Here is a 22,965-nt window from a genome sequence, read left to right as displayed (position 1 = left end):
GCTTCCTGCTGCATACCAAAAATTCAGTGCCAGGTCTTATGGAAGGGTTTATTTACACAACTGGTTAAGTTGCTTTTCACCCACTCACACACATCCTCTCACAGATTCCAGTTGTCTACTCTCAGGCGCGTGATCCCGCATTGCCTGCTGGAAAACTCTCAGTTTTTCGGCGGCAGGTGGTAATGCCATCAGACAGCACTTCCCTGCCTTGTAGAGACAGCAGGACTTCGGGGTTTTCCCTGGCCGTTCCCACTCTCCAGGCGGGCGCGAGGAGCCGCAGCGTCCGTTCCCCTTCCACGGGTCGGGGCACAGTGCGTTGTGCCGGGGCTGCGCCTCACCACAGCAGCCTACTCTGAGGCGAGTCCGTGGGGACTTGCAGGCCATTTACGTGCGTTGATTTTCCTTATGACCTCCCGCATGCACGTCTTCATTTCCCACTCTTCCACGCCAATGACTTTGTGACTGGTCTCTATGTCGTACTTTCACGACACCGACCAACAGCGAGGATTCACAGCTTCTCCTTTGCCTCACTGCCCACCCCGGCAGCTGCTGTCCTCGCTGGGCACGGCGCGGTTCGCGAGGTGCGCCGGGACAGCGAGAGACAAGGGCAAAAACAACGCAGCCCCGAGTCCCCCGGCCTGAAGCCGGAACTGGTAAAGTAGGTGGGGGGCTCGGGCCGGGGCCACTCCCAGGGCTGCGGCCTCGGGGCGGTTCGGCGAGTGGGCAGCGGGGGCTGAAACCCCCACCCGCCCGCGCGCGGAAAGGGCCCTTCCTGCATGGGGCTTCCTCAGGGCCGGAGCCTCCGCGGCGCCGTCGGGCGCTCTAGGTTCCGCCTCGCCCCGCTACCACCGAGCAGGGACGCGCCGGCGCCAGAGCGGCACCGGAAGCGGTTGCCGGAAGCTGCCGCTCCGTCCCGCGGGGCGATGGCGGCAGGGGGACCCTGAGGCGGCGCCATGTACTCGGGTGCCGCCGCCGCGGGACCGCCGCGCCGGGACTTCATCTCCGTCACTCTCGGCCCGGAGGAGGCGGTCGGGGTCGGTGGCTACAACAACGGCAAGGCCTGGCGGCGGCGCTCCTGCTGGCGGGTGAGGGCCACGCGGGGAGCTGTGCGGTACCGGGGGTAATCCCCGGGCTGGGTGCGGGGGGTACCTGGCGATGGGGGAGGGCAGTTTAGCGGCCAGAAGCGTCCCTGGGCTTAGGTGCAGCTGGAGTGTCATGGGGGATCTGGCGTGGTCCCCCAGTTCCGAGTCGGGCTGAGGCCACGGCCGTAGGCCTCGGGCGCTGGGTCGGCTCCGCGCAGGACTCCGCTCTCGGAGTGCCCGCGGGGCTGCTCTCCGCGGGGTAGGGGTGTGTAAGGCGCGGTGTGAGGCTGAGGCATCTCCACGTCATGTCTTTATTTTCACGAACAGAGCTGGGACGGGGGCATACGGTAAAGTCCTGTCCTCTGCTAACGGACGTTTGAGGGTCAACGCTGCGCTCTCTGGACAGGAATGAGGGGAGTGAGATTTGGTTTCTGTGCCTTTGTTCCCTGTGTTAAGGCTTAAGGGAAGTGTCCTGTCTTCTGCCCTAGAAGAGTAAACGGAACAGTTCTACTTTCAGTGTGAAAGCTGAGTGTGAGGAGAGGGGTTCTCTGGTAGAGGTCTGGGAAGTGACCTTTTGTCTGCTTGTGCATAGAATGGGCAGGCAGCTTCATGTGGGATGGGAGTCTTGGGCTGGAGAGTCTTGTGAGGAAAGAGTGAGTCAAAGGGACAAGATAGCTCTTGTTACAGATAGGAGATGATGTATAGTCACCTACAGGGGCTTCACAGGTCATCAGATGAAGTGTATGAAGAACCTGTTTAGGCACACGGTCCCACAGTTTTGTTGTTATTACCAGCTAGAGAGGTATGAGCCCGAGTCATCATCGTTCATTTTATCCTTTTTCTCTGTGAGCAAAAAAACCCAGTAAGTGGTGAATGCCCTCACACGTTCTGTTCTTGTGCCTTACTCCTACCCTCTGCGAGACACCACAGTTAAAGCTTCTTTTCCATCCTCCCTTGATGAACCACAGGGCTGCTGGATTTCAAGCATCTTTCTGCAATGGGAAGAGGGTTATACAGTTTTCCCAGGAGGTAGAACTGAAGATGACATAGTGGGACCAGCATCTTGCAGTGTGCACAGAAAAGGGTGTACAGTATTACTGTACAGTCAACAGTGCAGGCGGAAGTCAGGAAACTGTACCGTGGGACTCAGAGTGTCACATTGATACTGTTCTCCACCGAGACATTTCCGGCCTCTGCCTGTTGCTAAGAGGATGAGGACTGTGGGAAGTACTGTGTGGTTTGTGGGAAAGTTTGCTCCCAAGTGTAGCATTAGTGATGAAGTTCCCTCTCTGTATACCCAAATCAGTAGTGAATTTCAGGAGACTGTTGGAAAAGTAACAGTGATAATTTAGCACTTAATGTTTAACTCCAGCTTCTCTCTCTGTAAATGGAAGTTATTGTACCTTGGCCTCTTTCAGGTTAATGTAATTTGCTGTCAATTTTTCAGTGATTGTTGTGTATAATCTAGTCATTGTTGTATATAATCTAATGTTAACAATACATTTTTGCCCAGGACTAAGCTTGAAAATTGTGGGTTTGTCTTGCTCATTGTTTTGGTGTTTTACTTCATTTTCACTTTGCTGCAGGTTGGTGGCTTATTATTTTGTGGTGCAGAACTTGTTCTATGTGACAGTTCCCACGCTTGTCAGGGCCTGGATACCTGACTTCTCTTTCACAGATTGACAGAATATTCTGGTTTGGAAGGGACCCACTCTCTAAGCAATTGGCCTATAAAAGGATCAAACACACAACCTTTCCAGTGATCGGTGCTCAGCTTATTTTGAACCTTTCTTTACTGCAGTAACAGTTTTAGTTTTCCTACCATTTTCTTCTGTTTCTAATTTTGCATGTGCACTCTGCAGTCCCTCCCCAGCCAGGAGGAAAGAGGCTTTTGGCTGATTTCCCAGTTGATAGCTGGGCAGGTGCTCAGGTCAGTCAGTGGAGATTGTGCTCAAAGTCAGCTGTAGTTGAAGCTTTCTGGGAGTCTTGGCATTTGGCAGGTTCTGAGGTTCTTGCAGCAAGTGGCTCTTATGTTTTTGTGAGCTTCTTATGCTAGCTGGCTGGATTTCTTTTTTCTCTTCATCGAAGAAATTAAGCCATGGATATATGCAGTTGGAAACAGGATAAAATTAAACCTACTCAATTTTGTGGGTTTTAATCTGAATGAATCAATAAGAGTTTATTTTTAACCAAGTAGGTTCTTAATGTCATGCTAAATATTCTTTCTTTCACTTTTCTCTCCTAAAGAAATGGAAGCAGCTGTCCCGACTCCAGCGGAGTGTCATTCTCTTCCTGTTTGCATTCTTGGCAGTGTGTGGAATAATTTCGTACACAAGCGTGGGGGAAGCATGGAAAAGTATGTGTTCTGTACAGCTCAGAATTGCCAGAATGAGGTGTTGGAGTTAGGAGATTGTTGTGGGTCTTATAATCAGTTTTAATTTCCAATGGTAATGACTGGGTGTATTCATTAAAGAGCAATTCTGAGATGTTTTTATGTGATGTTTGAATTACGTGATTCTTAATCAAAAATATTTTTGTATGCCTTTGCTTTCTTTATCTTGACTAGAGCAACATTTTGTTTTAGCTGATGTCTGGGTTTCAGCCAGGATAGTTAACTTGTTGAAGTAGCTGGGAGAGGGTGTAGCTAAGGCCTGGATGTTATTCTGTACTGCATCAGTCGTTGCTGGGCATGGGAGAGGGGAGAAAGGAACTCTCTGTGCCAGGGAAAAGGGATTCCTTCTGGTAAAGAGAACATGGCAGGGGCAGCTGTCTGTATTCTTGCCTTCGTGTGAATAGTTTCTTTTTCCTATACCTTTTGTTATTAATACTGCTGGCCTTACTGTTTGTTTTCTTATTTCATTACTGTTTCCCCAAAATTGTTCTTATCTCAACCTGTGATCTTTGCCTTCTGTGCCTGCAATTTTCAACTCATCCACCCCAGAGAGAAGGGGAACGGGAAGGGGAAAATAGTCAAGGGAAAGAGAATGGCAGTGTGGTTTCTATGGTTTCAGGGAACACTGAACTGGGGAGTACCATTCCTAAACTATGACCGTTGGTTAAGATTTGAAGGTTTCGAGTGTGTTTTTTTATTATGTTTGTATGTAGATACAGGTAGCTTAAACCTAATCACTAGAATAAGGTAATCCTCTCTTGGTTTTGACTGCCTGTCAGTTTAGAAATTCCAGGCATTTGTGTAATACTAATGCATATTTACCTCTGATATTATGAATTGTATTGAAAAACTGAAATAGTAGCAATTTTAAAATTCCCTTTGTGCCTTTTAGCAGCCTCCTTTTATATTAGGGAGAGGATTAATACCAAAATACACTTTGTATCTAGCAATTAGTGTGTGTTTATCCATGTTTTGTGGATGCAAACAGTTTTTGGAGGTGCATCTACTACTTGAATACAGCAAACTGTTATAAATTTCTAACTGCAGCCTTAACTGTTGATTCCATATGCTAAGTATATGTGTATGAGTATTCCTTTGTGTGTCTAGCTATAACAAACAAATTGTTGGATGATCAGAGGACAGAACAAGAAATTCCTAGATTAAAGCTGGCAAATCCAGCTGTTCTACCAGCGCCCCAGAAAGCAGATGCCAACCATGGAGACTACCCTGAGCTTTCACTGCAGGTAATGCGAGAAAAAATTTGTTTTCTAATGCCACAAAGAGTTTGTGAAGGCAAATTGTGCTTGGTTCCAGCAGTTGTTGTGGAGGAAGGAGTTAAAACTTGGAATAAGCATGCTCTTGGTGGAATGCTGTCCTCTCAGGAAGGGTTTTGGTGTAGTATTTCTTGCCTTTGTATTTTTTATTTACATGTTCTGTATGCTGTTTTTCACTCATTGCTCTGCCGAGGAGTGCCAGGACTTTAGGTCACAGTGACCTCTTACTTGAGGCTTCGCTCGTGCTGTATGCATCAGTCTCCACTCTTGTGAGGAGCCTGGAGTCATGGTTTATCTGGGAGCTTGAGAAATAGCATCAGAAAGAGCAGATGATAGGAGGTTTTGAAGGGTTACATTTGTGGGGAATGCAGTGGGAAAGGAACATCAACTGTGTGAATTAGTAGAGCAAAGGAAATACTGGTTACTGTGTTGTTTGTCATGGATTTATCTCATGAATTCAGGGATTTTCAGTTAACGAATACAAAATTTTGTGTGAAATATTTTCTTCATCATGCAAAAATGTACGTGTATAGTAATTCTTAGTATTTACACTAGCACTGTGGAAACTTTTTTTGTGTTCTTTTTGCCAATTCTCGTAAATTTACTGTGCCTAATAAAAGGGAATCAAATATCTTTACAATCCTTTGTCACTGCCTCGTGTTAAACGAATACTGGTAGCAGTAGAGGTAGTTTAGAAGTAATTTATCAGTGTAAACTTAAGAACTGGATGATTTTACCAAAGGTTTAAAGCAAACAAAAACACAAGGTTTTTAGCATACCTTCCATTCAGGTCAGAATTTGCACGCTGCAAAACAAACAAAATAAGATTTATCTGAATTTATGCTTACTACTGGAATGATGTTGATTTACAGTTTGAAATTTTACCATCTCCACAACTTACCAAGCACATTTTTTTTTTTTCCCTTTATATTCTCGGAAGCCACCAAAACTGCCTCACGTTCGTCATGGTCCTTCCAATCTTCACCTCAAGGCACCACGGAGAGACACGAGGCTGAAGACCCAGTATGATACCATGAGGGCTGTAGAGGGGCTGGTCGAAGTGGATAAAGTAGAGGAAACAGAGAAGTCCATTATCAGGTAGAAACATTTCAGGCAAGGTACAGTGCTTCCCCCTTGCCCCCCCCAAGATCCATTGAGCGTTGGAGTGAAAATTGTAAGAGCTTTTCATTGTATGCGTCTGAGGTTATTTTCTTTGTTTGCATGGGTTTGTTCTCCGGCCTGGCCTGACAGCTGCTGATATTACTAGGCTGATAGATTTAATTTTGATAAATGTGCAGTTTCTCTTATTTTACTGTTCGTATCAAAAGCTGCAGAGGGTTTGAAGCTGTGCAAGGCCGGCTGTATTTCTAATGCACTTAGGTACTCTTAATGTTCAGGAGTCTTCGCGTCCAGAGGTTTCTGCTGTTTGTTGTAATAAATGCTAATGTAACAGTATCAATATAATAGTGCTGCTGCAAGTGTTTTTGTCCTGGGGCAGGTTTAGAAAGTGATAGCAGTGTCAGTGCTGCTTGTGGGTTGGTGCCATTAAACACAGCAGGCCCAGGCCGACCAGACAGAACCAACGGATGTGTACGTAGTTGTGCGTGTGTAACACCATGTGCTTACTTCTTTCTTACGAGATAATTCATCCCTTGTACAGGGATGTACAGTATCTAGTAGTATCTTTGACAGAAGATCTGTGCTTATATGGTTATGGAAGTGTTTAGATTTAGGAGTAAGTGAAGGAAAGTAACGCACGTATAGAAAAGTTTACTAAAAGTTCAGCAGAGGTTCTTCAGACTTGGAACACGAGGCTTGAGGTTTTTATGTGTTTAGCACTTTAGCACTGGCTCAGATGAGCTGGTCATAGCATCACAACTGTGCCTGGCTCAGCATTTTGGCTGTCAATATGGTCTGAAAGTGTTTTATTGTTTTGCTTTTGCATGTGCTATAACTTCCAGGGTTAAACAGGTGGTAACAAGAGAACTTGCAAAATCAATGAAAACATAGTGAAGACTAGTTACAAATTTAAAGAATGAAAGTAAGAAATGAAATACGGCATTTATCTAAGAAGGTGTGCTGACTGTAAACAAGACAGACTTTAAAGGTCCCGTAAGCCTGCTTCCCTTAGGAAGCATATAATGGGCTCAAAGGCAACATACCTATATATTAAATGGTATGGTCGAGATTGTTTGATCTTGATATGAACTTGGCTTGACTTGAAGTCCATTCTGAAATCTCCTTCAGGAGATTCTTCATAAAAACCTGTAAAAACTGTTTTACCCATCTGTGGTGGCAGAGAAGGCTTGTGTTCCCCTGATAGCAGAGTTAGTAGTTTGAGCATCTCATCCTTTGTGCTTAATGATGAGTTTTGGTGATCATCATTTATGTGGTACTATTTAGCATTAGTAGCTACTGTGGTAATTTCAAAGCTGGTAGATAACAAGTTGCCTGTAATACAGCGTTTTCAGGTGTTTGATTTATTTTAAGAAGTTTTTTATTAAATTCCATTGACAAGATATTTAATGAATTTCTAAGAGCTTGTAACACACATTTCTTAATCAAGTAAAATTTCTCTGCAAAGAAAATTTCTTTGAACGGAAAACTTGCCTAGTGGGCAACATAGCTGTTTTGATCATTGATACAAAATCTAACTTCTGTTTCATCAAAGTATTGTGTGATAAAGGAAATGCAGAGATAAGTCCTATTCACTTGCATGATTTTCTGTGACCAAAATAAATCTTAATTACAGTCCCTTGTATTTGCAGCTGGAGAGGAGCAGTGATAGAACCTGACCAAAGCACTGAACCTCCATCCAGTAAAATAACAGAACCAGAAAAACATTTGTCTGTGGAAGCTGAAGACGAGAAAGAAGCAGGTAAATAGCTAATGATACCTTTTTTTGTTTGCTTTTATGGTTTAAGTTGTGCAGTTTCTCCCCATGCACATTATTTTATTTATTTTTTTTTGATTAAAGGAAACAAAAAATGTAGGAGAGATTGCTTGCCTGGAACATCCTAGTTTTCTAGTGTTCTTGTTTCACTATGCCAGCCTTCGTGCTTGTTAGCCTTCAGAATTTGAGAATAAATTTTAGAGACAAATCTTCTAAATACAGCCTCTGGGCAGGACAGGATAACCTTGAGAAGGAGGCCATGAAAGAGAGAGCTTACTTTTCAGCTGTGCCTTTCCTTTTGTTCTGCAAATGCAGGGAAAGTGACTTCCTCCCTGAACTGAATGGAACTCTTTTTAAGGCTCACCAGAAAGGTGCAGAAGTTGTTTTTGAAGTTGCTGCACTTGTGGAACAAAGAACCTGTTGTTCCTTTTTCTGGGTTCAGAAAAGAAACCCGGAAGTTCTGGTGTGATAAACGTGACATACTTCAGTGTGATGTATTTGCACTTCTGCAAGCTTAATATTTATGGGGTTAGTTACGCTGCTCGGTGTTTCCCACTCTAGAAGTGTTTTTTCGTAATTTTTCAAAATTTCATCTAACGGCTTGATAGTTTTCGTGTTCAGTGTGTAACATGAGCTCCGCTTCATGGCACATTGCAAGCAAAAAATCAGTACACCTATGGAAAAGAAACGGTTTTACCAAGATGGAAAATGTAAATTTTCTTTTTATTTTGGTATTAAATAGAAAGTTCAATAGAATAATTTTGTAGAACTGATTTTAAATTTAACAGAAAGCAGTTAGTAAGGGAGGGAGGATGAAGAAAAAATGTTATGTGTCGAATTAGCTAAGAATTTTATTGTTAAGCATATGTATTCGGTACCTGAATTGCCATGGATCTTAATCTGGTATTTCAGATCTTAATCAGGTATTTCTGACTTTCATCTCCTTGAGCTTTAGTGATACTCATCTACATCTGTGCTTGTGATTATTTTAATGTTTTATTTGTAGAAGTGACAGTTTTGTTGCCAGGGAGAAATCTCTTTCTGCTTGGCTGAGTTGCTGACTGCAAACACTAACTGGTTATTCTGCAGTGGAAAGGCCGTCCTGAAAAGAGTGTGAGGGTGTTTAACATTGCGCTGATCAGTTAGTTTGGAAGAAAATTTCTTTTCGGTGGAATGCAGTGAAGTCGTGTGTAGTAGAGCTTCATCGATGCCCTGCAGAAGTCCTGAGCAAGGTGCTCTTTCTCCTTTGCAGTGCCCATCAATGAGCGCCAGCTGGCTGTGATTGAAGCCTTCCGCCATGCCTGGAAAGGGTACAAGGATTTTGCCTGGGGCCACGATGAGCTGAAGCCTTTGTCCAAGTCCTACAGTGAGTGGTTTGGACTTGGGCTTACCTTGATTGACGCTTTGGATACCTTGTGGATTTTAGGCTTAAAAGAAGGTAATTTTTTTTCCTCTTCCTTTTTTTCCCTCTAAAATAATTTCGTAATTTTTCTTCAGGCAGTGCACATTCAGAGTTCTTTGAGGGGAATATTTATTACATGTGGCCTATAAATTTAGCTTTCCTGTGAGGGTAAATACATGCATACGTATATATGTATACATAATGTATATATCTGGTAGAATTTGAGGGATGTTTTAATAAACTTCCTGGTCTTTGTTTCTGTACTAAAGCCGCTATGCCATTATACAGCCACTGGAGGCTTTCTGCCCATCACTCTTGGGTAGTTTCCCAGTATGTTCCTTGCTTGTTTTATCATACCTAATATCAATACTTCTTATATGGCTTTAAGAAAACTATAAGAAATCCGTGGGTGGAGAAAGGGAATGCTCAGTACCTCTTTCCTGAATTGTTTTGCTGTCTGTATTTTTGAGAGTTATTCTGGAAATGAGCATGTTATAAAACTTGGGAACAGATTTTAAAAACTAAGCCAAAAAATTCTTGCAGTTCTCTTGCAAAAATCTTAAATGCTTAATCAGTGTTTAAGACCATTTTTTTGTTGTTGGCTGTTTGGGTTGGTTGGGATTTTGTTTTTTGGTGATGCAGAGGGTTTTTTTTTAATGGTATTTAAAATTTTCTGGAACTGTATCTATTTAACTGTGGTAGATAGCCACCTTTGTAAACTTTTATTAATCTTGCAGCGTTTTTTGTCAAGATGGGAAGAACAGAGCTGCCAGTGAGGGTACAATAAATACTCCAAGTATTTCATGGTTCTGTCTCTTTTACCTTTGAAGTTTGTGTAAAATAATACGTCATGTGTGTGCAGCCCTAGGCCTGAGCAGGCTATCTTGAAGTTTCATCAAGTTGTCAGTGTGCTGCTCTTTTTTTCGTAAAAAATTAACTGTGAACTGAGTAGAGTTTTTAAAAATAAATTACTAGTATTTGAGATGTGTTGAAAATGGATTTTTGGTGAGGGATTCCATTCCATTCCATTCCATTCCATTCCATTCCATCCCATCCCATCCCATCCCATCCCATCCCATCCCATCCCATTCCATTCTATTCCATCTACAGTTCTGCTGACTGCCTTAGAGAGCTCCTGGAATTTCTTCTGTATAATAAATGCTATGTAAATGCAAGTTCTATTTGAGGCTGCCAGTCTTTCTTATCAGAAAGCAACAGTTTCTGTGGCAGAGAGCTCTGCCTTTTTTGTTGTACTGCTGACAACACTGACTGGAGATTGTTAGTAATTCCTCCCAATGTGCCTAACATCCTGTATTTGCCCAGCTTCCAAGACCAGAGGGTGCAAAGGCATCAGAGTTCGTCTCCTAAGGAATACCTTCCATTTCTGGCAAGCTGGTTGTTCTGCTGCTTCTCACAAGCAGGAGTTTCCAGAAGCTCTGAGATCTCTGAAACAGCTCAGCCTCCAATTGTGAGGGCTAAGCTGACTCATGTGCACCACGGAGAGAGACCCTGTGCCAAAGCAGTCATTGAGTGATACTGTGATACCAGCTGCTAAGCTGGTTGATGAACCTAATATGGCTTTTCTTTTAACCTTTCTTTTGAATTAGTAGTGTGATAAACAGCCATTTCTGTTTCTAGGGGAAAAAAATTGCAACGTCTTGCAGGAAGCAGGCTCCCGAGGACATTGCTAGGCTGTAACTGTTAACTGAAAATGTTACCTGTAATCTAGGTAGATAATAGCTTTGGTTGAAAAAGATTTAATTAAAACCATAAGGCTTTGTGGAGGTGTAACTAATTATCTGACAAGTCAAATGGATGGATTTGAAAGATTTAAATTTCTGGACTATTTTACTAAAAAACTCCTCTTATTTCTTCTTTTCTTAAACTGTTAAGGACTTGCTGTTTTGTTGGGTATATCTCTCTGTATGCGTCTGTGGTGTGTGCTGAATGAGAATTAAGTCAATGGTAATGAAACTTCTGTCAGGATCTGCTCTTTTTGGATTTTCGATCTAAAATATCTCTGGACAAATACAAGAAACTGTCATGGGTCTATGGAGTACTCATGTCTTTAGTTGTTGGAACACACTAGAAGTTCATAACTGAACTACCTTTTATGCTTTGCAGAGTTTGAAGAAGCAAGGAAATGGGTAGCAAATGATTTAATATTTGATAAAAATGTGGATGTGAACCTATTCGAGAGCACTATCCGTATCCTGGGTGGCTTGCTGAGCACCTACCACCTCTCTGGAGATAGCCTTTTTCTGGAAAAAGCTGTGAGTGATTTGACTTACAAGTGAAACTGGGTTTTGTATTGCATATTGGAAATCTGAGGGAAGATTCCTCAGAAAGTTAAACATTGCTGGTTTTTAACAGTTTCGTATTTAGAGTGGTGGGAAAGGCATTTGCCATTAAGCTTTGAAGCCTGCTCAAAGCCTTGCTGTGTTTGTCACCTCTTCGTGTTTGATTGCTCTTCTGCTGATGAATGGCTGACCAGCAGAAAGTTAATAACATGAAAGAGTAAATAAATTATTGGCAAAGGGTAATAGTTGTCTTTTGTTGCCCTTTCTGTGTGTCTTAACGGCATCAGCCACCACATCAGATCAGCTAGATCAGCCAGTGACTGCATGATAGGCATTGCAGCCTCAGATGAGGCGTGCAGTGCTAAGGACAAGGTGGAAACTCTGCTCATTACTATGAACGACTGTCACTTTAACAATGACTTTCTGAATTTCTTTAATTGCTTGCATCATCTAAAACTAAGCCGCTGTTCTCTCTTTTTCTGTCTGCTTTATGAAGAAAATCTAATAGGATGTGCATGTGTATATATGTATTTTTGGTTTGTTTGTTGTTTTGTCTTGCGCTCCTGGGTTTTCTTTAGAAAGACATTGGAAACAGGCTTATGCCAGCATTCAAGACCCCCTCCAAGATACCATATTCTGATGTCAACATTGGTCGGGGCACTGCACATCCCCCTCGCTGGACATCTGACAGCACTGTGGCAGAGGTGACCAGCATTCAGTTGGAATTTAGGGAGCTCTCTCGTCTGACTGGAGATGAGAAATTCCAGGTATGGAAGAATCAGGTGATGTCTCTCTCTTTTTCCTTTTCTCTGCAGCTCTACCACTGACTCTTCATCAGTACTTATGGTCTCAGGAGTCTGTAAGTTACGATAAAGAAGTTGTGAAACTCTAGAAAAGGGAAGAAAAAGAAACAAAATATTCCATTATTTTATTGAATACCAAAAGTAGTAGTGGAAATGAGTAATTATTTTTCGTCCTCAGAACTAGCTTTTAACTAAAAAAACCCGTAATTTCTGAGCATGGTTTCTTGGTACCGTTTTCTGTATGCAGAGAACAAAACCGAAATGTTACCGTCCAATGAACTAAAATGTCACTCGCTAGATGAGAGTCCAAGAGCAGGTCACTGTAGAGGGAAACGTTAGTTGAAATAAAAAGAATTTCAGAGAAAATAATATTTTTCACTTTTCTTTTTGTTTGCTGATGTTACTATTTTGAACTGTATCCACAGCTCAGTGTTGAAGAATGCAGTAATTTAAAGAACCTTACCTATTCCTAAATAGATCAATGTAGTTGTTACTTTTGCTGGACTTCTACTTTGCGAGTCTGAGTAAATCTGAGTGTCGTAGTACGGGCTTTCGAGTGTGCTTGCTTTCAAGGAAATGAAACAGTTACAATTGCTTCAGAATACTTGAACATAGAACATCATATTTTGGGAGTCCAAAAGTCTGATATCTTGAATTTAACATATTGCTCTAGCTGAACTTGATTCCCCTGAATCTAATTGGGGGTAGAAAAGTTACAGATTTGTTACTGCACTATAGTGACTAGACACAGTTCTGTACCTCATTTATACCTATAGTTTATGTTTGTCGTTCTCTTTCTTGTAGAAAGCCGTAGATGAGGTGATGAAGCATGTTCACACACTCTCAGGGAAAAACGATGGCCTCGTGCCTATGTTCATAAACACCAACAGCGGGCAGTTCACCCACCTGGGGGTTTACACTCTGGGAGCCAGAGCTGACAGCTACTACGAGTATCTGCTCAAGCAGTGGATTCAGGGTGGAAAGAAAGAAAATGAGTAAGTTCTTTACACTTCTCCTATTGGTGCGATAGTTAGTTGAGCTGTAAAACTCTCCATTGTAGTTAGCTGCTTAAAAATAATGCATGTCCCCAAGAGTCAGCTGAACTTATTACTGTTTTTAAAAGCAATCTAAGTGGAAAGAGACAGACCTGTGGTAACTTGGTGAACGAACACGAGGAGAGTTAGCCTTAGTCTTAAAACCTCCTCTCCACAAAAACCTTTTATTCCTCAGGTCATCAAATGTGAGGAGTGTCATAGACGGGAGATGAGAATTAAGTGTTTTCGATAGATATTGAGCATAATCAGACACTTTTGAAATACTGTGGGCATTTCCTTTCAACAGCGATGTCTGTTTGCTCTGGGTTTGTTAGTGAAACGTGAAAGGAGACAGAATTTTGATGTTCGTGTTGTCTTTTCTTTAATTCCAGAATCCCAGACTGGTTTGGGTTGGAAGGGATCTTGAAGCCCATCCAGTTCCACCCCTGCCACGGGCAGGGACACATTCCACTATCCCAGATTGCTCCAAGCCCCATTCAACTTGGCCTGGGACAATTCCAGGGATGGGGCAGTCACAGCCTCTCTGGGCAACCTGTGCCAGGGCCTTCCCAACCTCACAGGGAAGGATTTCTTCCAAATATCCAATATCGATCCACTTGCTTTCAGTTTAAAGACCCTTGCTCGATCACTGTGTGCTCTTGTAGAAGGTCCCTCTTCAAGTCTCATATGTTTCTTTTATCTGTTCTGCATTAGTGGAAGAGTGTTTGCAAGGAGGAGTTAAAGATGTTGGAAAAGAAGCTTTGCTTCAAGACAAGTCTGCATATAAGCTGATTATGTTAGATCTTGTTAATTTCAAGGAGTTTAATGCAGACCAAACAAAAATGTGTCAGTTGGAGGCATTTCTGTGTGTCAGAGCAGATGCCTTTCTGCAAACAAAGCTTTTATCACTGCTCTTTCCAAGGCTTACCTTACTGTAAATGGAGAACCAGTGTCCTCGGGACCACAGCGGCATTCTGTGAACCTCACAGTCAACAGGTTGTTTTCCATATTGAAAATACATGAAAACAAGGGAAAATTAAATTGAATACTGTGAAACAATGTTTCACAATTAAAAAGGTCAATTGGAAAAGACTGTTCAAATCTTTGAATCTCCATCTTTGGATGGGGGTACTAAAAAATTTCTTGGATAACCACTCAGACAACCTGATGTAATTGATCTGCCTCAGAAAAGAGGGTTGAAGCAGAGACCTCCAAGAGGTTCATCCCAGCCTAGGTTTGCTGTGATTTCAATAGCTCTGCTTCCAAGGATTTTTGAAATAAAATCTGGTTATTGCCTAGAAACAGTTGCAGGTGTTTTCTTTAATATTTGAGTAAGTACAAAAGTATTACTATTTACTTTTCAACTAAACCTGGTACTGCTACAGTGTAGTGACAACCAATTAATGTTGCATTGATGGTTACTGAGCAGGTTTTTTAAGTTTCACATTGCATTAAATATTACACTTTAGTAACAGTAACAGTTGCCTAAAAGATTGTGCTGAACATCAGCTATGATCAAATACGTTCTGACTGTGTGCATGTGAGCCAACTGGGAATGATTTTTTTCATAGGCTGTTGGAAGATTATATGAGAGCCATAGAAGGAGTGAAAAAGCATCTTCTTCAGAGATCAGAACCCAAGAAGCTTACTTTTGTAGGAGAGCTTGCTCATGGCCATTTCAGTGCCAAGATGGTAAGAAATACAACTGCAAAAGAAAACAGAAAAACCATTACAAACTTTAAATAAAACCCAACACAGAGGCAAATGCAAAGCTTTTCCCCCTCAAAAAACAGCAGCAATGAAGAAAAACAAACAACAAGCAAACAAAACCAAACCGACAAGCAAACAAAAAACCCCAAACACCCCCCCGCCCCAAAACCCCCCCTGAAACCCAAGGCAATCTATATATCCACATCTGTCCAGTGTGATGGCAGTAATGAGTAACTGCCTTGAAGATACTAAACACATGTGTAAACTGGGGGCTTTCTCTATGAGTTACTCTAGTAAACCCATTTTCTTCCTTCAAGACTGAACATTTTGGTGCTGGAACTAAATTCTCTCTCTCTTTTTTCCTTTTTTTCTGTTTTGGTCATAAAATTCCAGTGTCTGAAATTGTTGAGATAATACCTATTTTATGTATTAGTCATTTTCCATAATTCAAAAATTTATGTAGACACTTGAACACCTGTGTTTTCAGAGTTGCCTTTGAAAGAAGCATGTCATCTAATATTGTATTATTGGGTTAAAAAAGAAATTAACAATTTTGGAGGTTTCTGCCCATTCGTGACGTCTTTGTTTTCCTACCTGGAAGATTCTTCAGTAAAACAGTATGCTGTTTGCTGTAGGAAAAATTTTTTATCTTAACCCTCTGCTTCTAATATGTGCATTTTAAGATCTTTCAGTTAAAAATCTCATGCAGTCCAAGTATTGTAGTGTGTGCGTCTTGTGACACACAAGACGGTGATGTATTATTAATGTACATATAGCCTTTCCTCATGTAGTATTTTTAAGATACTCAGTTCTAGTTTTCAGCAGTTGTGCTTTTTGGATCTGAATTTCCCAAAAGCTCTCCAAAAAAATCTTCCGTGAATAAGACCAGAGTCTGGGTTTTGGGTAGGGGGAGCTGCCCCATCCCAAGAGAGGACAGAGTTGAATTGAGACAGAGGTTTGGCTTAGGTGTCTGTACATTTCAGAACACTTCCTTGTGTTTCAGGGAGACGGGATTTTGCTTTTAATCCATTATTATTGGGTGAAAGGCTGGACGGGTCTCTTATGCTGACCAGCTGGAAAAGTGGGAGATGTTTGTCTCCTATGACTACGCTGGATTTTACAGCCCTCAACTTTCCCTAAGGACTGGACAAAGCTTTTAAAGGTCCATACAGGGGCATCAGAGTGGTTTTACTATGTTTTTGGGTGATGAGACCTAAGCTTGGATTCTGAAAGTTGAGAATCATTTGAGATCCCATATGTGACATTAATCTGAAGTGCTTACTTACTTATATCAGTGGTAGATTAGCCCTAGAATGAGGACAGCCAAGCCTTTAGGTTCTGTTTACACCCTGCATGAGCTGATATGAAATGTATGCTTCTGGTAAACCAAAAGACACTCTCCTTTCCCTTAATGTGACCTGAGATTTTTTTTTTTGTTCTGGAACTTTTCATAAAAACACATTCTTGTACGTTTTTGAAATTAACAATTTCTGTAATAATGGTGCCTGCCTCATGTTACATTACATCAGATTTTAAAAAGTTATCCTCATGTTGGTACCAGAAATGTGTTTTGAAGAAGTGAAAGAAAAAAAAATTAAGAAGACAAAGGTACACTCACAGACCCCCTACCTCCCCTTGCCGTTTGATGTGTAACTCTTCAGTAAGAGTTGTCTTGTCTTGCAGGATCACTTGGTTTGCTTCTTGCCGGGTACTTTAGCACTGGGAGCTCACAATGGACTGCCTGCTGATCATATGAAATTGGCTGAAACTCTTATAGAAACCTGCTACCAGATGTATGCTCAAGTAGAGACAGGCCTGAGCCCAGAGATTGTACACTTCAACCTCCATGCACAGAAGGGCCACAGGGATGTGGAAATCAAGGTAAACAGACAACTGGCCTGAACTCCAGTTCCACGATTTCTCCGTAGCTCTATTCTGCTGTTGAACTCCCGGCCAGTTACTAGGGATGGGGTTTGTCGTGAAGCAGTTAATTCTTTTGCTGCCTTGTCTTCTAGCTGTACCCTAGGCTTTGGTTTTAGTTACACCAGCAGTATATTTAGAAGCTGACTTATGCTTAGAAAATTCTTAGGAGCAGATGGAGATGTGAATAATTCTTTTTCTCCCTGCTGTATCCTGGAGGAAATTCCCTATCTGAAATACTCTGGCCATTTTTTCTCTTGCAGCCTGCAGACAGGCACAACTTACTGCGACCAGAAACTGTGGAAAGCCTTTTTTATATGTATAGATTCACCGGTGATAAGAAATACCAAGATTGGGGCTGGGAAATCTTGCAAAGTTTCAACAGATACACCCGGGTAAGGCCAGTTCATAATGACCTTGTTCTGTCAAGACTGTATTTGCTCACTTGCTTTCTAACACCAACTTGGAAAACATACTGTGTTTCAAGATTCATCAGATAACCGTGGGGGAATTTGTAAGTATACGCAGAAAAATTGTTTTCTTATGGATGGAGATACCCTGCTTAGTCCACATAGTGAAAGAACTTGTATTATATTGATGAAAGACCTAAATGCAGAAGCTGTAGGCAAGACTACCAAAGTGTTAGAATCTGAAGTTTTTTAGACTTTGGAAGCTGAGAAGGACATGGCTGGATTGAAAGAACTCTTCAATTACAGTTGCCAAAGAAAAAAAAATACCACAAAATGGCATTAATGGTTTAATAGAAGGGTTAGAGTTAGGGTTTTCTATTTCTTTTCTATTCACTCTGACTACAGTGCGCGTGGAGATGCCACTGATAATGCCTTGCAAGTGTGTCACCAAGCATCAGTGGTCTGTTCTTAAGAAAATGGATACAAGGCTTGGGCCTACAGCTCTAATGGAGAAATTGCTGGTTCCTTTCAGTTTATTTGTCCAGAAACTTCAAAGGGATGTTCTTTGTGATACCTCTTTACCCTAAGCACAAATGGATATTTTGCTTCATTTATCGTTGTAGTTTCTTTTAAAATGTAATGAGATTTTTTTTTTCATTACTGAAGCTTTCTATGTAAATGAAAACCAAGGATGGAATGAAAAGTATGAAAACATGATGGTCTGTTTTTTACCACTTACCTTCTCCAAGTGCATCTGGGTGTTAGGAAGTAAAAATTTATTTCAGGTTATGTAAAGATATAATTTTTTTTTTTTTTTTTCCCCACAGGTTCCTACAGGTGGTTATACTTCCATTAACAACGTTCAGAATCCCAGTAATCCAGAGCCACGGGATAAAATGGAGAGCTTCTTCCTTGGGGAAACACTCAAATACATGTTTCTGCTGTTTTCAGATGACATAGACTTAATCAACCTTGACAAATACATCTTTAACACGGAGGCTCATCCACTCCCTATCTGGGTGCCGGCATAGACTCTGCATCAGTGGATCTTCTTCCAATGGTGGCATTTTTATCTAAAAGTCACTTTACTTTTCAGGGTTTGAGGAGAGATGCTATAATGCACCTTTTTGACTTCAAACAGCAAAGAAAAAAGCTTGGGAAAAGCATCTCTGGTTTGAAAAAATCATGTCAGTCTTAAATCTAATCCCTGTTTCTGGGATGGGCAAAGCTGTGCCATATTAAGCTGGTTTCTGGTACTGATGATGAGGTTCAGAAGGCAATTGTAGTGTGGACCATGACATTCTCGGGGCTCTGGTGATCCAGAGCTCACTTATGTCAGTGTTACTAAATGCTCATTAAATACTGGGAATGTAGCGAGTTGGCTTAGGGCACAGTGTTGTTCCCGGAGAGCAGAAGTAAGCCTACGGTTTTCTGGTTTATTCTGGATTCGCTGAAACACTGGATTACAGAGCATTCCTTTGTCAGACTGTCACAGTGGTTCAGGTGGAAAGTGGAATGAACAGCTGTAGTGCTCTCCCCGGGAGAAGCTGTCAGTATAGCTGCTGGTACGCTGATCTCATTCCAAACTCCTGAGCTATGCTGGATCACCTTAGGAGAAGGAAGAGGCAGCAGAGCATCTGTTGTATAGTGTCTTAGTTTTGTAGAGCACTTTGAACAGTCTGTTCAAGCTGTGGCTGAAACGAACGGTGAAAGAGAATTTGCTGCTGGTTTGGCTCAAAGTGGTATATAATTTTGTAGAGGTATTGCAGTTTTTTAACTTCCCTGCAGGAATGCAGGAGATAATGTGAAATGCAAGTAAAACTACTCATGCATTTTATATCTTATTTGCATCAGTTAGACTCAGGTATTCTGACTAAAAGCTGCTTTCTGAGGTTGGGCACTGGGAAAACTTGTGAGCATATTAGGTATCAGCCTCCTTCCGTCCCTTCCCATTCAGATATCACATTTATGGGTGTTTGTTGGCTCAAAACAAGCTTACAACTGTACAGTAAAGTTCCCGTTATTTGTAATTTCTTGGACCGTGGAGAAATTTTCAGTTATTTTTTTCCTTAGAAGTACATTGTGTATTTCCAGCAGTAGTGTTAAAAGTAGACAGTCTAAAGGTACTACAGCAGTTCTAGGCCCCAGTAGAAATGGAGAAATTAATTTCGGTTACTCGAAGACAAAGTAGACCCAGGTTTTTTAAGAATCTTACAGGAGCCCTGGGATCTTTCATTTTTATATGTGCACATTTACAGATTTTAAGCCATGAATTTGGAAATTAGCTTTCTAGAGTGCTTTTCCTTTTGGATTTGGACTTGGACAATCCCATATTCACGGATAACATCTCAGAAATGTAATTGTTTATATTTCCAGAGGTTAGTCTCACTGAAAGTCCTCTTCTCCCATGGCAGTGGGTGTCATGAGGGTCAGGAACTGCAGTCCCCACTAAATCCAGGGGTCCTTGGCCATTAATGGAGCTGACTGAATTTGACTCTAATGGTTCATTTTCCAGTGGCTGAGGGAGGTATTTTATAGTAATTGTAACCTTTGATTTGCAAAGTAAGATGCATCTTTATTTGTTTTATGCTGATCCATTCTGTTTGCTGGAGTTACAAGTTACTCTTGGGACCACTATTTTAAGTCTTTTTTATAATATTTATCATTCCACGTACTAGCGGAAATGGAGAAGTTCTACAAATTATTTAAATGCTCATTTTTCTGTCATCAGAGGGATTCCGTCTCGGTATTGGCGGGACATGACCAGTCAGTGCGGAATGTTCACATGCCAGCAGTAACTCTGACAATGAGCTTCTCACAAGTGTGGTGGAATGCTATGGCCTTTGGCTGCACAACTGATTTGCTGCCAAGGCTTCTGTTTTCTTTGGCACAACAAATGAGGATAGTGCAGGGGAAATGTGGAAGGAAACACCTTCAGTTTTTTTGTTCGTGAAGCAGGTTTGTGCTGCTGAGGATCTGAGCTTTGGCTAAAAGCTTAAAATTGGAGACTAAAGAAAAAAATGAAAAATTTAAATTCAGTGACACTACCCAAGTTCTGCTGACCTGTGTTATTTTGGCCTTGTGCCTTTGAGCAAAGCAAATTTTGAACCTTTAGTTATGACTGTGCTATGGACTGTAAAATTTCCAGGCTTCGGTGTTTCACCCAGATAGCTGCCTGACTGAGGCAAGAGAGATTTCTTAGAAAATGGAATACATATAAGTGCTTACCAAAAATCTCATGGTTTTGAAGTTGTACACAAGTCTTAATGTAATTGATTCTACGAATGGGACTGTGGGAGTCTATGTGATACTTTTTTTGCCTTATGATTGGCTTTGAGAGTAATAATTAATTTCTTAACGAGTTGAAGGAGAGAAGAATAAACTGTCACTTTCCCAAACATGTCTTGTGTTTTAGCTGAGCCTGTTGGTCCAACTGATTCTATATAGTTCCTCTTGGGGACATGCAGACTCCTCAAAGTGTGGCTTTACATTTTCTCCTCAGCCTTTAAACCCAAGGTTCGGATTGTTAGCTCTCACTCCTTTCGATAACCAACGCTTATTTCGGATCCTGCTGTCACGTGTGAAATAGCACAAACTGAATCATCTCAACAAAGCTCATCTGTTCTTTTGCAGAGGTCATTTTTATTGCTCATTTATTTTTACTTCCTTAACAAACCATTGTGGCAGATGGGTCTCTGAGCTTCAAAGCCAGTTTCTGTTCCATGATGCGCTCCCCCGGTGCAACAGAAGCTCAAAGCTTCCCTTTGTGGTTCTTTGTTTCAAAGCTTGAACTGCTGGGTCTGTAACCCACTTTGGTGTTTCTGCATGCTGGGACATTCCTGGCTCAAGTGGAGTGTTGCGAGAAGGCCACCGCTGAGCCGGGGTTCTGTCCTTTGCAATAGAAAGCCTTGGGTTTTCACTGAGAAACAGCCAGGCATGGGTAGAGACACAGAAAATTGCAGGGCTGTGAACTTGGGAGTCTCACACTTGGGGCTTTGAGCCACGTTTCAGGAAATACCGACCTGTATGCTCAAAGAAAATTCAGCAGCTAGACGGCGCGCAGTTACCATCTAATTCCTGAACTTTTGAAAGCTGAATTCTCTCTACAGGTCTTAGAAACTGGCAGTTTTGCAAGGTCCCTGGTGTTGGCTGACAGGTCTCTCGTGTTCTGCAAGACTTTCATGTAACAGGATTTTCAGCATTCCATGCTGTGAAAAACGAGGTTCACGTATTTTTTATAGAATTTAAAAGTTTAATAGACAATTAAGAGATAAAAATTAAGTAAAATATACAGCTATGGCCAGGTGTCTCTGCATTCAGCCAAGGGAGCGCACCTTACTTACAAAGGATTGTCCCTTAAAATCGTGTTCTCATACACGATTCAAGCATTCTTTTTAAGTTTTGGATTTTTCTTTGTTTAGTTTTTGACCTGCCCCCTTCCCAATAAATCAGTCTTCCTGGCTCCACCGAGTTTCATATTCCCTGATAACAGAAACGCAATAAATTCCTCCCTCAGAGCTCTGGCCACTGCTGTCCTGATCTGGACAAAATAATCTAAGAATGGAGGGGGGTCTCTAACTATCTTCTTCAGTCTTTGGGTTATACAAACAAAAGTAGTTTTTGTTTTAATACTATGCCATAGGTCAACATATATGTATATTATACTACTATTTCTAAGTTTCATCAATAACTGAAATGGAACTATATTAATATAACAAAGTTTTCTAACCTTATACATATAACATTCATTTTAATATTTGCAAAAAGACAACAATATAATATGTATTTATAACACATGCCAAGCTCAGGTACAGCTCTATATACTCCAAAGAATACACCTTATTTCCTGTTCCGTGCCAGCGTGATGTTGGCTGCGATGACAGATGAAGATGGGAAAGGTTTTTGCAATATTGAAATAATATTGCATATTATAATAAAAATTTCATGTTTTCAATGAATTTCTGATTTGCAATTGTCTTACGTTTTTGAAGTTCCTTACCAGATTCTTTGTTTCTCCTTATAAGCCCAGCTGAACAAGCCCCAGGTGTGACCGGTGAGGACGAGGAGAGAGCAGCTCCTGGCAAAGGCATTTTTCAGAGGGTTACCCGGGCAGACCCGCGCAGGGAGCCGCCGGAGGGGCCAGCGGGGGCATCCCGGGAGTTCCCTCCGAGAACGAGGATCACGGCACTCAGCAGGGACCGGGGGAGCAGCCGGTTCCACCCCGGCGGGGAGCGTCACTTTAAGAGAAAGCCGAGGGAAAAGCCTGTCCTGCTGAGCGGCGGCACCCGAGCGGGCGGGGCAGCACGCGGGGGCCCAGTGGGCCGGGGGGAGCTTTCAACATTCCCCTTCTACCTCGCCACTCCCTCTCCAGAACTCCAGAACAGGGATGGATTATCAGGAAAAAAAGGGGTTTAAACAGAGGGAAAAAGCTTCCTTTTCCAGAATCGCCTGTGTTCGAATAGAAGAGAAATCCACTTCCCCTGCAATTTTAATAGCTAAGGACCATCCCGAGGGTGCTCAGCACCACCTCGAGGGTGCAGGATGAGTCCCGAAGGTGCTCAGCACCATCCCGAGGGTGCAGGATGAGTCCTGAGGGTGCTCAGCACCATCCCGAGGTACCTCTTCTACCTCACCACTCCCTCTTCAGAGCCCCAAAAAAGGGATGGGTTATCAGGAAAAAAGGGGTTTAAGCTGAGGGAAAAAGCTTCCTTTTCCACAATTGCCTGTGTTCAAATTGAAGAGGAA

General features: G+C 42.0%; 1 protein-coding gene and 1 long non-coding RNA gene across 2 annotated transcripts; one reads left to right on the top strand and one right to left on the bottom strand.

The window, feature by feature from the left end:
* Positions 1-168: 168 nt before the first annotated feature.
* On the top strand, positions 169-20,618 carry MAN1B1 (mannosidase alpha class 1B member 1). The gene is made up of 13 exons (XM_023937978.2): positions 169-1,085; positions 3,330-3,438; positions 4,582-4,718; positions 5,689-5,846; positions 7,517-7,626; positions 8,894-9,079; positions 11,168-11,316; positions 11,922-12,110; positions 12,951-13,141; positions 14,752-14,872; positions 16,574-16,771; positions 17,074-17,205; positions 18,048-20,618. The coding sequence occupies exons 1-13, from the start codon at positions 954-956 to the stop codon at positions 18,249-18,251; spliced, it is 2,016 nt and encodes a 671-aa protein (XP_023793746.1). The 5' UTR covers positions 169-953; the 3' UTR covers positions 18,252-20,618.
* A 227-nt stretch (positions 20,619-20,845) lies between these two features.
* On the bottom strand, positions 20,846-21,428 carry LOC111936883 (uncharacterized). Its single transcript, XR_002868339.2, has 2 exons — positions 21,243-21,428; positions 20,846-21,139 (listed from the first exon to the last, which is right to left on the bottom strand). It is a non-coding gene; the product is annotated as an uncharacterized LOC111936883 (long non-coding RNA).
* Between the last annotated feature and the right edge of the window lie 1,537 nt (positions 21,429-22,965).

The sequence above is a fragment of the Cyanistes caeruleus genome, chromosome 20, assembly GCF_971803275.1.
Source record: "Cyanistes caeruleus chromosome 20, bCyaCae1.hap1.1, whole genome shotgun sequence".
NCBI lineage: Eukaryota > Metazoa > Chordata > Aves > Passeriformes > Paridae > Cyanistes > Cyanistes caeruleus.
This window is presented reverse-complemented; position numbering and strand designations above follow the sequence as displayed.